The 16,046-nt window shown below is 29.7% G+C and overlaps 2 protein-coding genes across 7 annotated transcripts; one reads left to right on the top strand and one right to left on the bottom strand.

The window, feature by feature from the left end:
• Positions 1-5,236: 5,236 nt before the first annotated feature.
• Positions 5,237-10,215, top strand: LOC111034770 (egl nine homolog 1). Of its 2 annotated transcripts, none has more exons than XM_022316131.1 (6): positions 5,237-5,759; positions 5,854-6,281; positions 8,315-8,434; positions 8,936-9,075; positions 9,902-9,972; positions 10,064-10,215. In XM_022316131.1, the coding sequence occupies exons 2-6, from the start codon at positions 5,868-5,870 to the stop codon at positions 10,096-10,098; spliced, it is 780 nt and encodes a 259-aa protein (XP_022171823.1). In that variant the 5' UTR covers positions 5,237-5,759; positions 5,854-5,867; the 3' UTR covers positions 10,099-10,215. The 2 variants fall into 2 exon arrangements, with proteins under 2 accessions (XP_022171823.1, XP_022171822.1); XM_022316130.1 differs by having other exon boundaries at positions 9,902-10,001; positions 10,064-10,179.
• A 577-nt stretch (positions 10,216-10,792) lies between these two features.
• LOC111034769 (CAAX prenyl protease 2) lies at positions 10,793-14,997 on the bottom strand. Of its 5 annotated transcripts, none has more exons than XM_022316126.1 (8): positions 14,593-14,989; positions 13,377-13,486; positions 12,548-12,730; positions 12,329-12,428; positions 12,125-12,266; positions 11,882-12,049; positions 11,746-11,814; positions 10,793-11,280 (listed from the first exon to the last, which is right to left on the bottom strand). In XM_022316126.1, exons 3-8 carry the CDS (start codon positions 12,661-12,663, stop codon positions 10,973-10,975), a joined length of 903 nt encoding a protein of 300 aa, XP_022171818.1. In that variant the 5' UTR covers positions 12,664-12,730; positions 13,377-13,486; positions 14,593-14,989; the 3' UTR covers positions 10,793-10,972. The 5 variants fall into 5 exon arrangements, with proteins under 5 accessions (XP_022171818.1, XP_022171819.1, XP_022171817.1 ...); XM_022316127.1 differs by having other exon boundaries at positions 14,854-14,989; XM_022316125.1 differs by lacking the exon at positions 13,377-13,486 and having other exon boundaries at positions 14,593-14,997.
• Positions 14,998-16,046: the final 1,049 nt, after the last annotated feature.

The following is a 16,046-nucleotide window of genomic DNA, read 5'->3' as shown; positions in this document are numbered from 1 at the left end:
TCTAGGCATGTTGCGTTCGATGTGTTGGTGTATATATACCTATAGTACCTATAATACATCAAGGAGGTATGTGTGGTTTCCTGTTATGGCATCAAAATAAATGTGGGATAGTTCCCTCTTGAATTGTTTTAATAATAATTGTTCGCATTCCAAGAATCTATTGTTTAATGTTGATTCTGATATAATAACCATGGGTAATCTATAAATATTAAATGCATAGGAACACCATGAATCATGATAGGTATATTATTATGTTTGGTGGTTTGGCGTGGCGCGTTGGCTGCTGCCAGTTGAGGAATGCGACTAGAAGTAAATATTGGCCACAGCAACTAGCTTCCGGATGGGTGACCACCCGGGTTCATAGTAGTTAAAAACCTTGCCACACATGACACATACGACATACACGTGTTTGCTACCTACCATAACCGTAACAATCGTAAAAACAACCTACCGTACCAATCTGACCCCCACCACAGTCATAATCCCTACAACAGCTAATGGCCTTAGTCGCCGGCCCTTAAGTTCAATAAAAAAAATATTACGTACAAATGTACAATTATTAGGTATTATACTATAGTACTATAATTACAGAATATATGAAAATATTGTTTTATCTATTCTGTGTAATTGAATAATAAACTATTGGCCTATCAGACACATACTGTTGGGGCGAGTTTTTACTGTTTTATCGGCTAAAAAATACCGTTAGGGCGAATGAGTATGAAAGGCTAGTATTTTTAAAACTAAATATTTTTTTTCACAAAAAACTTGTAAATGTTATACCAGATTCTTCTTAAGTTTTTGTTGGTGTAACTTAAAAAAAAGTTAAGCATAAACCCACAATAATTTTTAAGAGCGTTTGAACTTAGAATTTTGACAAAATTAGTAGATAAATACATACAATTTTTTTTTTATATCAAAGATTTAAAAATTTGATACAAGATTGATTATAAGTTTGCCTACCTTTATCAAAAAAAAATTTCTGCCGGAAATTGAAATTACATTTTTATAAGCTCAGAAGCAAAATTTTTACAACATTGGATATTCGCTCGATTTCTCTTGTAGCGATTTTCTTATTTTGTTGTAATTCAAAAACGAATTACTATAGACACTTGAAATTGACATTAAATGTTTATTTTATCAATTCATATACTTGATAAAATTTTCAAAATATTTTGACTCGTTCTAAGCTGTTGATGGACATTTTCAATTTTCCTTTTTTTTCATTGTTTTTTCTATAAATATCAAAACAATTTTATTTTTTGGGTTAAAAAGCATGCAACTTTAATACTAGACTCTTGATAACTTGTTACAATAGCAGTTGAAAAATATTTAAAATATATAAGCACGATTTTTTTTGTAAGCGTTTAAAGTTCAAATGTTGACAATATTTATCAAATTGAAAATTAAAAACAATTTTCTAGTTAAAAATGTATACAATTTTCAATTTTTATAGCTAAGGACTGAAAATTTAAAACAAGGTTCCATTTAAGCAGGTTTTCCGTAACTAAAAAGTCTAATATATGTATAAATGCAGTTATTTTTTAGAGACATTTTAAGTTCAAATTTGGACATAATTGTATATTAACATAAAGAATAACTTTTATCATTTAATTCGGTTCCTCAACAGCCCAATATTACATAGGTTTATTTAATATTTTTCCAGAATCAATGGTTATTAAAGAATAATATTAATTCAACTTACCAGCTACCATATTAATAATAATTATTAATTAATAACAATAAAATAATTTTTTTAATTTTTTGCACAAACAAAATGTGTTGCTCGGCAAAATGAAAAAAAGTCATAGTTCAAATAATGAAAGCAAAATGGAATAGAAACATGAGTGTCCACAGGCAAATACATTTTAAGAAGCAAAACATTTAAAAAAAAAATTATTCAGTGGGAACATACATTAAAGACTGCAACCTATAATACCCAGATTCTTGAACCGAAAAAGCTGTTCTCAATTAGATCATTAAAGAATAATTATTCAGAGGGCACCAGGTTATCAAAATTCAAAATATGTATCTGTGTAAAAATCAATTCAGATTAAATCTGATAAAATTATAATATAGTAGTTAAAAATGCTGAAGACCTTGGTCTATACTCTCCAGATTCGGAGTGCCTACAAAACTATTCACAATAATTAGCTTATTAAAGAACTATACATAAGTAGCTGACGAAAATAAAAAAATTTAAAAAATTTACCTACCGAGTCCAGAGTTTAATATTATAATATTATTAATAGTATTAAGCATTTTTCGCACAACAAAATGTGTTGCCCGGCGAATTATATAGGCAATATAGGTACATTACTAATAAGTTCAATATTACCCATAGCTACATTGCAAGTATACTCTGCTTGTGTCAGAAAGTGGTTGCGCACAATCCAAAACGGATCGTATCGCTCAGCAATCACCCAAGTTCACACTTTTTAGAGTGAGTATGCTTGAAATAACCATATTCTTTCGGTGAACGGAGTAAAGATATAATATGATAAGTACAGTAGGCACATAAATCTGATATTCTGTTCACACTACCTGTCAATACAAGTACATCTGATCACAACGAGTTAATTATTGACTGTAATTAATTAACTTAAGAAAGATTATACAAGCACCGAATGATCAGAGCTTAAAAAAATTATACAAAAAATCAGGTTAAATAATGAAGTATAAAATTGGAAGGGGAACGTGGGCGCCCACTTTAATAAGCATGGATATGTTACTGTGAATGTCCGCAATTGGTGAGTGCTATGACAATCACCTAGTGAATGTCCAGTGTCCACATACAACTACTAAATTGGTGAATGTTAAAAAATTAAAATATTACAGACATGTACTAGTGAATGTTGACATTTACATTAGAATTTCGGTCAATGTTGACATACACAACACGGTTTTGGTTAATGTTGATATAGGTTACCTATTCGCACATAATATTATAGTATAATACTATAGACAATAATATAAAATATAAATGATATGTTTAGTTATAAATATTAACAATTACTTTTATTAATTATAATAATTATATTATTGAACAATATTATACCTGTATTATTAATTTAAATGATGATTATTTTGCCATACAAAAATTATTATTTTAAAAAAACGACGAAAATTGTTCTACGTATTGAAACATGACAGTTTGTCATGAGTCATGACATTTTGAACTGTATTAAATGCCAACATTTCTACAACCACACTTTTTTGTGGGGCACTTTGTTTTGCAATTACATCGTGTATACCCTTGCCCATCGGTTGATGAATTTGACGCAGAAGCTTGCTTTAAGGAAATTTGTTTATCCATTAGTACATCAGTGATTGATATTAAATTTTCTTTACATACTGAAAACTGGTTTCTGGTGTAGGTATAATTGATTTATAACGCCATTTTTGGTAGCTAATTTTTTAGATACCAAATTATTAAATTTATTATAAAATACTTCACGTATGTTTTCCATTAAAAAAAAATGTTTTGGTTATTGTGCAAATCATTATACTACGATAACACTATAATGACTAAAATGACAATATCATACAAAATGTTAACGAGGCAGCATATAGCATGGAAGTTATCCAGATATAATAACTAATAAGTCGCAGGGTAAGATAATAAAACATTTTATCGAAATTATCAGCTTGTACAATACCTTGTATCGTTGCATAGTTGTATATTAGTTAATAGCTAGGTACTAGAATATTAGATGAGATCAGAATAAATAATATCGGTATTACCAACATTCACCAATATCGGTATTTAAATGTCGACATTTGCTAGAAAATGTTTACAAATAGTACAAATTTAATCAATATGCTAACATTCACCAATGACTTTAGTGTATGACGACATTAACCGAAGACTGCCAGCACTCACCAATTGCGGACATTCGCAGTAACATATAAATATCTTATACAGTAGGAGCAGTGCTCCAGGAGCACACATTAAATACTACCGTCTACAATGTCCAGATTCTTATACCGAATAAACTATTCAGGATAATTAATTCATTAAAGAATAATAAGATTTAAGAGATTATTTTTATTGATTTTTAGATGGTAATATTTAAATATTTTCTTGCATTGTTGTGTTTACACTATATCGAATACCTTCGTAGTTAGTAGGAAAATATCATTGTAAAGCTCAAGACCAGTGATGATAGTCCACTACTCCACTATCTCTATTATTACCATAGCGTCCATAGCTTCAACTGACCATTGGTGAACTCAACTAATCTTCTTATGACTTATTTAACTAGGGCATATACTATGTACGGAGTCATATCCATCTCATCAGTGTAAACGTTTTGAAGCACATAATATAAGTGACGATTCTCTCTCTAACTGGAATGAATGGACAGAACTATGGTTTATTTAACTGTTGGTCACTAATTGATTTTGATTTTTACAATATATCAAATTTAAATATAATATATATGCGACATTTCTCTTCGCGCTTTTGCATATTAAGCATTTCATTTAGAGACTTGTCGCTTGCCGCTAATATGTGCTTCAAGTTATTGGGACATGGGTCCATTCATATAGTAGTATAGTACGTACCTATATGATTTTAGCATATGTCTCTAAAACGTGGGGTGCTATAATTGTAAATGCATCACAGATATTCGGCGGCTTTTACGTATTTGTGCTCACATATTCAACAAATCAACAAAATAAATTTAAAAAAATCTTTTTAAATTGTTGACTAGGTACATAAAGTTATACTAATAATAGTAAAATATGATTTAATTATTTTGTTTGAATACTATTGTAACCTGTCAGTTAATTTAAAAACTATTATAATTAATATAATATTATTTAAGTCATATTTGATTTTTACTTTTTTCATTCTTTTACATTTAAATGTTCAACTGTTCAATGTATATAAATTAATACTTTTGAACTACAAAACTAGAATGCGCTAGGTGGTGTTTGAAAGCATCGAACTTTTACTGAGTAAAAGGCACAAGTATCTAGGCCCAAGAACTTTTCATGGATGTCTATTTTTTTTTCTTCTTAAAAATCATGAATTGTCCCTCAACCATATTGTATCTATAGCTGCTGTGATAGTACCCCCCGTGTACCGTGGACTGCGGTGTGACCACATACCGGCGAGACCCGCATTCGGGCAGCTTCTTCCATTCGCTGACACCGCCGGTGTTATCTCTCCGTAGATAGTGCGCTTTCGTGATAAGTGCTATTATTATTATTATTACTATTATTATTTATTATTACTATTTTAATATTATGTACTATGTAGGTAGTACGTGCCGTAGTGCGTACGTGCAGTTTGTGTTCGTGGTTCGTCCGTGATCCGTCTCTAGTCGCGATATTCGTGTGTTTTTCATTCGATCGGGTCTGTGTGTCAACGTGTGTACGAAGTACGAACTACGATCTCGCACTTCGCCCGTGTGCTTGTGTGTATCCGTCTCTCTTTGATTGCGCGCGCTCTTGTGCGTGTGTTAAAAGAAATTTGGTAGTGCGTGAATCGGTGGTTTTTAGTTTTTATTTTCCGTTTCCGGGTGGTAATCATTTATAGTACCATAAAAAGAGTTCGTCCGTCGTCAGATCTTCCGAGTTCCGGTGTGTGAGCGGTATTTCTCTTGCGGATCTACACCTGCGCGGCCATCATCTCGATCTAAGTGCATAGCTACGAACATCAATTGTGAACTGACACGAAATTATCAATAGCCACTACACAATCGAGTAAAAATAAAACGCACTAAGTTCAATCATTCACACCATCATGTGAGGTAGGTATGCCAGGACACCAGAAGGTACTGGTCGAGTTTACTTCGATGAATGTTGTATGAATGTATTAATGGTTGCATTGTATTTCTTTCCCAGAATATGTCCTTGTAATGGGACGAAATCGAAACAGAAGAGCCAGCCACAGTGTTCAAAATACCAATGTACCAATGTCCCAGCGCAGTGACTATGTTGATCTATGTCGCAACATTATACGCGACATGGATCTGTATGGAGTGTGTGTGTTAGATAACTTCCTAGGTTATCAACGTGGTATGACTGTACTTGATGAAGTTTTGAATTTATATAACATGGGAGTGTTCAAGGATGGTCAATTGGTTCGAAATAAAGCAAGTAATAATCTCAAAACTATAAGAGGTGATCAGATCATTTGGGTTGATGGTCGTGAAGATTGTTGCAAACAAATTGGACAGCTTATAAGTGATGTTGATGCCGTAGTTATGGGATCAAACAAAATGAATGACAATGGTAAACTTGGAAACTATACCATTAATGGCAGGACCAAAGTAAGTTGTTAAGAGAACGCTTTGCTGACATTTGATGTCTCCATCTCACAAGTGCGAAACATAGCAAATTGTATGCTCAGCAGATCACGTTTGTTTAAAAACTAGAGTGAATTAACCTCTTATAAAATTTGAGAATAAGGTTATTATCTAAGGTCTCTCATAGGCTTTTTATTATTTTTTATTTTTAAGCGAGTTATGAGTATTTTAAAATGTACAAGTAATTTATAATTTTAAAACACATATCTCCTTCTAAAATTAAAGTATAATAAAAAGCCTATGAAATACCCCACTGTAATAATATCTTACCTTTAAATTGTATTAGAGATGATTTAACTTTAATTTTTAAACTAACTTAGTTAAACATGATCTGCAGACTACAACATTTGTTAAGTTACGCATATGTAAGATGGAGATAACAAATGTCCATGTAGCATCCTCTTAAGAAAAATTAATTATATTCAAGAAATTGATGTACAAAATAAATAATGTATTGTTAGTCTAGACCTAGCTTTACGTAGAATGTATAGGATATTGTTAGGGCATTTATGTATACAATAAACATTGGTAAAATTAAATAGTCATACAACAAACTTATTGAGCCATACTGCCCCGAGTAAGCTAGAAGATTATTATGTTTCTGCAACATATGCTGTATCTAAGTTGTTGAAAAATTCACGAGTACTAGGTAAATGCATGGTAAAATAACTAAATTAAGCAAAATTGTCTTAATCATAAGCATTTATATGGCATTTTTATTTAGTTTAGTCTATAGAAAAAATAATAATTTTATAAATTTAATATTTTATAATATGTAGCTTTCAAATATTCTAAACTACAGAGTACTGACTACTGGAATAAAACCCAAATAACTTTATTCAGGTATTAATATTTAATAAAATAGTAAAATAGCTCATACCAATACTAAGTAACAACTTAAAAAGTAAAAACTTGTTTTTCCAAAAAAAATTTCTCGAGTGACATGCCATTTTTAAACTTATGGTGGCAGCATAAGTAGTTATTACTATCACCTAATTTCAATAAAATATGCCTGCATAAAAATAACTTTTGATTAAAACTAAGACTTCAACATGTTTATAACATTTTATAGCTATCTGTACCCATTTCTACACATCCTTTTAACAAATTAATTACAACAATTACAAATATGTGCTAAGATGACATAATAGTTATTAAATAATTCTAATTGTGGTTCTATTTATTTGACTATTTCCTTGTATTTGCTAACATTACTAAATCTAAAATATTCTAAATTATATTACCTAAATATGACACTAAATATTTATTTAGTCTTATAACTTAAATTTAACCAGGTGAATTTAATTATCTGTCACTATTTATTAAAAAGGTTATTTCTTTTTTCTAAATAATAGCTACAATCATTTTAAATGCATAGGTACATAACGATTATCTATGAAATATTTTTCTAATAAGATTATGAATATGCAGGATCGACATACTTGGAGGCACAGGTCACCAAAATCAAAAGGGGTATCTAAATTTGAATTTGAGAGTAAACGAGCTCCAAAATAAACCTTGCACTTGGTACGGAAAGAGCTGAAGCCAGCCCTGTGAATTGATGTATTAAATATTGAACCATTAGTTTGTGGGCCAATTGGCCTGTTTACTCTTGTATTTCATACATACTTGTTTGAGATATTTTACTCAGATTTACAAATGTAGTCTCTTTTCAGTTTCATTTTAGCGGATCAGGGTCAAGGCTATAACATCTCTGGTTTCCCGCATATACTATACTACTTACCCCTAATGACTTATATTACCAAATAAATATTATTTGTTTTGTATATCTTTTACTATTACAATGCTGTTGATTTTTTTCTTGTCATTCTCAATTTTTTGTTAAAATTAAACGGGCTGAACCCTGAACACCATAGGATTTCAAATAAACAGCTATATGCAGTGAATAATTAGCTATACTTGGGTCTTACTTTATTTAGGTATAGGTTTTTAGTATTAACTTTTATATCTAGTTAAATTACATAAATTTATTTTAGGCTATGGTCGCTTGTTATCCAGGACATGGATCTCATTATGTGAAGCATGTAGATAATCCAAACAAAGATGGCCGATGCATTACTGCGATATACTATTTAAATAAAGACTGGGATATTAAAGTAAGCTCTCAAGTTAAATATTAGTAGACATCCAATATTTATGTTTAGTCTGGATTATGAAATTAGTTGTATTATTATTATTGATTGTTTTTTTTTATGTAGTTTTATAATGATTATATAAATGAATAAAAATTAGCTCTATAGGTAAATTATTTGAATTTCTTGTTATATTATCAGTAAACGTAAATAAATTAATGTTCTCATGTTTCTGATTTATTATTATATTTAATTTCTTATAACATTTAATAGCATTTTTACCGTACAATTAAGATTATACAGAAACATTACATTGATAAACTTACTAAAATATCTCTATTCTTTAACGCCGAAAAATTGATTCATGGAATTAATATTCTGTATAACAGTATTCAAAATTATTCTATTTGTGTTTACATAAAATTGGTCACTAACATGGTTTAATAATTTTAAAAATATAAATTCTAATAAGCTATGATTTAATAATTCTAAATAATAAAATTATTGAATTAATTTGCTTTATAGGAAAATGGTGGCTTGCTAAGAATATTTCCGGAAGGTTGGAGTGATCAAGTAGCTGATATAGAACCATTATTTGATCGTATATTATTCTTTTGGTCTGACCGAAGAAATCCTCATGAAGTTCAACCAGCTTTTAAAACTAGGTGGGTTTTGCATATATATACAGTGTGATTCCTTTTAAAGGTAACACTAAATAATTCTGTCCAGTGACATCGGATTAATATGCGGTTTTCGGAAAAGGATAAGGAATACATAAATACACATTTATTGATGATTTTTACATTTTTAGATCTTTCAGTGTGCGCATGCGCAATACAACTTGCATTTTTTTTAAATGGCAACCGGTGTTTTTAATACCAAATTCGGATTGACCAAATTTTTTTAAGTCGATTTGGTCTTTTTTACCATAGCTCTAAAATCAAAATTGACTAAATGGCAACGAGTCAAAGTTTCGATCAAAATTATTGAATTTTTCAACAATCATACAAGAATTTTATAAATTTTTTTGTATCAGTAGGTTTGCAAATTATTAAAATGGTTAAATGATTTAATAATATCTGCAAACCTACGGATACAAAAAAATTCATAAAATTCTAGTATGATTGTTGAAAAATTCAATAATTTTGATCGAAATTTTGACTCGTGGCCATTTAGTCAATTTTGATTTTAGAGCTATGGTAAAAAAAGACCAAATCGACTTAAAAAAATTTGGTGTTAAAAACACAGGTTGCCATTAAAAAAAATGTAAGTTGTATTGTGCATGCGAACACGGAAAGATCTAAAAATGTAAAAATCATCAATAAATGTGTATTTATGTATTCTCTATACCCTTCCGAAAACCGCATATTAATCCGATGTCACTGGACAGAATTATTCAGCGTTACCTTTAAAAGGAATCACACTGCATCTACTTTTTCTTCTAAAGTATGCAATCAGAGTTTAATCAATTTATTTATTTATTTGGTTTAGGTATGCAATTACTCTTTGGTATTTCGATGGTAATGAGAAAGAAGAAGCTGGAAGAAGATTTCAAGATGCAAGTCAGTCTAATATCTGTTGTTACCAAAATGTTTGTTATTTATATTTTGTTAGAATAATTTATTATTTTAATGTTATATTTATATTTTTCAGGCGACTTAAATAGTATGCAAGTTCCACAGTTGTGAAAATATCACGAGTAATATTTCATTGACTAGTAAATTGGACTCTTGAATTCTGTACTGATCTTAAATAAGAATTTGCGTTACTCAAAGTGGTGATCTGTATACTGATCAACTCAGTAATGGGATTAATGTTTTCAATCTGTGATTTAGTCTACTGACCCAAGTACAATTGATTCCTTAATATAATTCAAATAATTATTTTTGGATTTTAATTAAATGGCTCAAACCATTTTAACCTATAGGTAGAAATAAGTAAAAAAAAAAATTGTAAATTTTTGAATAAAGTAGAAAATAATAATGTTTATTGTAAATTTAAATATCACAACAGACTTGTATTTTAAAAAGCAACCTAATAAATTATTGTTATTATTTCAAAAAAAAATTTGTTACCATTATGATGTATAATTTAAAGTTGATAATACGTTATTTTCTATTCAAATTTGCATAATAATATGTTCTTATTTGTTAAATTGTTGATTAGTATACAAGTATATTCCTGAGTACTGAAAATATTTGTTAAGTATTTTCTATTCAGTGTTCACCGTAACACATTTTTTTCATATACCTACTGTTTAACTACTTTTTGTGATATCACATGCAATTTTTTTCTTATTTACTGTTTTTTCTTATATATGACATTTCTTTAAAAACAACATTAATAAATATTTTGTGTTTTTTATGAAAAAATCTTAACAACTTCTATAATCCAGTTTTTTATTTTTAATTTAACATTTTTGTTGTGTTTTATTGCTTCAATTTAAATAGAAGCATTTATATTACATTTTTGAGCTAAACAATTTTATTAAAATGTTATAATGTTGTACATAATATTCTCTTTTTGTGTGTTTGTAAATAAAGGTTTTTTGTATTTACAATTTTACAAAATGTTATTGCTCGAGTTTATTGTATTACATTGGTTAATTTCAGTCCAATTCATTTGGTTAGAATATATCCCTGGGTCAGTTGTATATTTAATCAATATGCACCACAATATTAACCCGACTAATGAAAGAACTAGTAAACAGCTACGTTTTGGCTCTTGAAATTGAAACATTTCTCGGAAGTCAGGAAATCCCATGTGATTGCAAAATTTATGAGCCATGATTGGTCCTAAAACGTTTCCAGTGGAGATAAATAGCAGTGCTGAATATGCCCCAAATATTGTAGTATACATAAACTGAAACACTAAAGCAGCAAATACTAATAATTATGAAATAAATATTTAATGATAATTTTCAAAACAAAACATTATCTTATGTATTATCAATATAAATTGTTATAATATAATTATACTCTGTCTAGCGAGAGATCAAATTGGTCTTGTGTATTCTTGACGTAGAGGAACAGTTTAAATAGCTGGGAGTCATGCAGAAAAACTGATTACAAAATATTCCCTTGCTATGTAGAGTACACTGCATGTCCACGGAAACAGAAACCAAAATTATTTATAGGATATTGAGTAATGACTAATGAGTAATGAGTGATAAAGTGTACCCTGTTTCCGCGGACACAGGGTTTTAAGTTGTAAGTAACCCTTCTTCAGAATATTTCAACATTAGTTAGTAGTTATATCCAAGTACATAGTCCTTGCGTGAGATTTGACAATAGAGATTAAAACAATAAAATGTTTATAAGAATTTAAATAGATACCTGACAAAATAAAAGCATCTAAACATGGTACACCCGCTCGCATTCTTTCTATCCATTGATTAAAATGAGCTAAATAAGATGTAAAATAAGAGTACAGATTAGATTTGTAGCCATATTAATTAAACAGTTCCATTACCTGCTCCAAAAAATATGGGACAGATGAAAATAGTGGTCATTGGCTCGAAACATTGAAGTAACAGAGGTATAATGCAAGCTCTAAAGGTAAATTCTTCAGATATTGGCGCCACCACATAATTTCTGAGCCAAATCAAATCCGTTAACTTTGATTTTATATTTTCAATACCTGAGAATAATAAATTTTAAATTATTAAATTGTGTTAGGTATATCATATTACTAGGTAAGCTTTTTAAAACTTACTAAAGATGTTTTTTAATTGAATGTTTTTACAACAAATTAAACATATTGAACCCAGGAATAATATACATGTTAAAAAAAGTGAAGAAGCAGCAGACATAAATATTCCATCCCATTTCAAACCCAACCAATACCAAATAGGTACCTAAAAATATTTATTTAAATTTTTAAGAAAATAAAAATAATGTTATAATAAGTATGTCTTACTTTAGTTTTGTCGTTAATGAAATACCATGTATATAATGGTGAAAATATTAGCATGAATGATACACTAAGAAATCTTTTCTTTATAGTTGACGGATGATCTCTTAGTACAAGAACAGAAAACAAGTAATTAGTAACCAAATAGATTTATAAAATCAGAATATTACTCATACTTGGTATTTATTGACTTATTGTTTATGAATAAATAAATTATGAAATTACCTAGAATGTTGTGAATTCCATACATATAAGCTGGAGACATATATCACAGATAAAAAGAGGCTTTCCAGAATACATTTTAAGTAAGAACATTGGTAATTTAATTTGTCAATATTCATTTTAGGATCAAATATGAAAAATGTCTTGTCATTTTTTCCGCATATAGTGAATAATGTTGTTGATAGGCTATTAACAGGAAAATTAAAATTTGTGTAATCCAAAATAACTTGTTGATTGTTAAATGCCTATTTATTTGTTTAAAAAGTTTTAGTATAATATTGACAAGTATTAAACTATGATATGTCTAAATTATCAACATTTTATGAGATTGAAAATTTCAAGAAAATTGTAAAATAATGTATTTTCCAAGAGTACATTGTGTTATTGAAATTATTATCAAATACTCAAATGCAAATTTTGTTTGTTTAATTTGAAAACTGAATTTTTACTTAATATACAATACCATGGGTACTGAAACAATGAACATTTTATTATTTAATGTTTTCAACTCAAAATTTGTTGAATTGATTTACATTTAAGGTGGTCAGAATGTTATGTTAAAATGAAATTAGTATAAAAAATACCAATTATATAAATATGTAATAAGGTTTAAGATTAAAATAATTCCAAAACACAATTTTTCTGAATAATAACTACTTACCTACCTCGTAGGAATTTAGGTCAAAATTCCAAATCAAAATATATAACTCATTACATTTATATATTAATAAGGATAGTAGTATAACATAATTATAATAAATTGTTTATCTATATTCACTTTTTGTTGAAAACAAATAATAAAAAAACATTTTTTAATATTATCAAAGCTCACCAAACTCAGCTCATAGATTAACCAGTTGTATACAAACATCCAATAATTGGGACATAAATAACAAAAATTTGATTTGAAAATGTAGCTGACGAATCAAAAATTGCACAGCACTAATTGGACCATCATTGATCAAAAAAAAAAAAAATTAAATTATAACATATCTGTAAGGAAATATAATGATAGCAGGAGGAAAATCAGGATTTCTTTATGCCATTGCTATTTCTAAATTTTATTACAAAATAGAATATTCAACATTGAATTATTCAATTTACAATAATAATACTTTAAAAAGTTTGTGACTGTTTATAAAAACGTTTTTCTAAATTTGGATATTTTGACTATTACCAATTCATAGGTAGGCCACTACAAGGATATAACTATTGTTTTGTGAAAAAAATTAATCTTAGTTCATTGAGTAGATATCTATAGTTTTCATACTTTTTTTGTTGATGTTTGGCACAGTAAATATTTCAACTAATAAATATATTATAAAATATGTTAATTTTTTAATTTTATAAAAATATAAAAATATCATGATTACAAATATAATATAATACATTAAAATTTAAAGGCTGTTCTTAAAATGTCTGCTTAAGTGTCGGTTAACATTAACCGGATGATAACAGATATTAGTAACTGCAGGATTCTTATTTCCTACTGTCAAGTGTCCGTTAACTTTCACCGGACATTGTAATAACGGCTCTTAATTAATTATAACTTAAAATAAATAATTAAGTTATCTTATAATTTTTTTTTTTGTTGAAATTGAAGACATTTTACTGTTTTATTTTAATAAAATGAGCAATGTGTGATTTTATTATTCAACAGTTTTTATTTTGAATGTAAAAATCTGATGAATAATTCAAAAATTTAAAGTTAGTTTCAATATCTTCGTATACATCATTATCAGAATAAGGTTACCGAATTACTTAACATTATGTATTGTATTAAATCCGCCTTTTTAAAATTATCACTTAATTTAAATTTGAAGATCATTACTTTTAGCCTTTGGGTTTTAATTAAAATTGAAAACTCCACTCATTATTGCAAACATGATAAGTTATTAAATGTAAAAACAATTTAATTTATGTTAACCTAAAAGTAATTCGATTTTTGAAATATAATGGTGGAGAAACTGAGAACATAAAAAAAAAATGGTAATACATCTAAGCGACAATTTTATATTTTGATGTATGATTATTGTATAATTATTTACCTTTTATTTGAATTAGTGCAACACATACAATTCTTAATATGATTTAAATGACTATTATCTCTTACATTAACCCATAAATTCAACGAGTAAAATAATCGAGTACTATTATTTAACTTTTTTCGCCTTAGAACTATATACAATTACAACTTGAGAAGTTAAGAAGGAACATTTAAAATTCAGACGGAAGCTTAGAGCTCCATCCAAAATATTAATATACAATACATATTATTCTATTATAACGAATAACACAAAACATATTACCTAATATTTACAGGCTACGATACTACGATAGACGCATAGAGTAATATATGCATATTTTCCTGAGGATAGATGATAGTGGCAACTGTGAACTAAAGAACAAAAATTAAAATTAAAATATGACAGGTGCTATCTGTTATCGATCAGTGATAAGTACTATCAAATATGGAATGTCTTGGATTCAGATAGCCCCTCGGGTTCAAATGGTTCAATTACTCAAAAATATCATTTGGGGGGAGGGGGGCGAGGAAGATCTTTTCATATTTTCTAAAAATGAACTTTGCTTAGTACCAAAAACTTAATTTTGAATTTGGGGGACTTGGCATGTACCCGGAGTTCTAAGTCTCGTTTCCCCCTAATTGCTCCATTACAAATTATAACGATAAATAAGTTGCTGTCAGTGAGAAAAGTAAAATACTAAAGACGTCGCAGTTTCGAAATAATAATAGCTGGTGCTATGAAAATAATAATATTTACTCGACGACGTGTCAAACGTCATCGGCACCGAGTAAATAATTCAGGTAAAAGTTGACAGAAAAAATCGTTTACAGTCCGAGTACATCAGAGGCCTCGATAGGGAGCGGACGGCTGGGCCGAGTCCGGAGAGCGAAATCTGAAAAGAAAACCTAGAAATCGCGTGCACAGATACGAAAAATATAACACTGCTCGCCCGAAGACGATAGAAGAGATCCCCCACACGCCGAACGTGCCGTACACCCGTCTGGGACAGTGCGACGGCGGTGGCGGTACCGGGTACGTTCGTCTGTTCTCCGTTGTCCGGGGCATCACGTGACCGGTTCCGGGACGCGGCATTGGTTCGAAGGGGCGCCGCCGACTCAGTGGCACACAAATACACAAAGCGTGCGACCGCGACCGCGTCTGCATTATTTTTATTTTTTCATTAATGGTCGTCGTCGTCGTCCGCCGTCGTTCGTCGCCGCCTTCGCCGACCGCGAGTGGGTGAGTGCTCGGGCGGCCGCTCGGTACTCTCCGTGAGCGAGGGGTGGTAGTGGCAGTAGTAGTAGTATTTTATTGTAGTAATCGTAGTAGTACTGTAGTAGTAGTAGCAGCGGCAGCGATTCGGCGGTGGTCAGTGAGGGGTGCGGTGGGGAGACTTTGTGTGGCGCTTCGGTGCGTGCGTGCAACAGACAGAGAGAGACACAGAGTTGGAGAGAGCGGGAGAGTGTTGGAGAGAG

The sequence above is a fragment of the Myzus persicae genome, unplaced genomic scaffold, assembly GCF_001856785.1.
Source record: "Myzus persicae strain clone G006 unplaced genomic scaffold, MPER_G0061.0, whole genome shotgun sequence".
NCBI lineage: Eukaryota > Metazoa > Arthropoda > Insecta > Hemiptera > Aphididae > Myzus > Myzus persicae.
This window is presented reverse-complemented; position numbering and strand designations above follow the sequence as displayed.

Excerpts from the sequence above, each read along its gene's own strand:
- LOC111034770 (XM_022316130.1), top strand. The coding sequence starts at position 5,868 with ATGGGACGAAATCGAAACAGAAGAGCCAGCCACAGTGTTCAAAATACC. Across the intron at positions 6,282-8,314 it reads CCATTAATGGCAGGACCAAA|GCTATGGTCGCTTGTTATCC; the intron begins GTAAGTTGTTAA and ends AATTTATTTTAG. Across the intron at positions 9,076-9,901 it reads CAACCAGCTTTTAAAACTAG|GTATGCAATTACTCTTTGGT; the intron begins GTGGGTTTTGCA and ends TATTTGGTTTAG.
- LOC111034769 (XM_022316125.1), bottom strand. The coding sequence starts at position 14,618 with ATGTGTTGCACTAATTCAAATAAAAG. Across the intron at positions 12,731-14,592 it reads TGCACTAATTCAAATAAAAG|CCTATCAACAACATTATTCA; the intron begins GTAAATAATTAT and ends TCCTGTTAATAG. Across the intron at positions 12,267-12,328 it reads TCATTAACGACAAAACTAAA|GTACCTATTTGGTATTGGTT; the intron begins GTAAGACATACT and ends AAATATTTTTAG.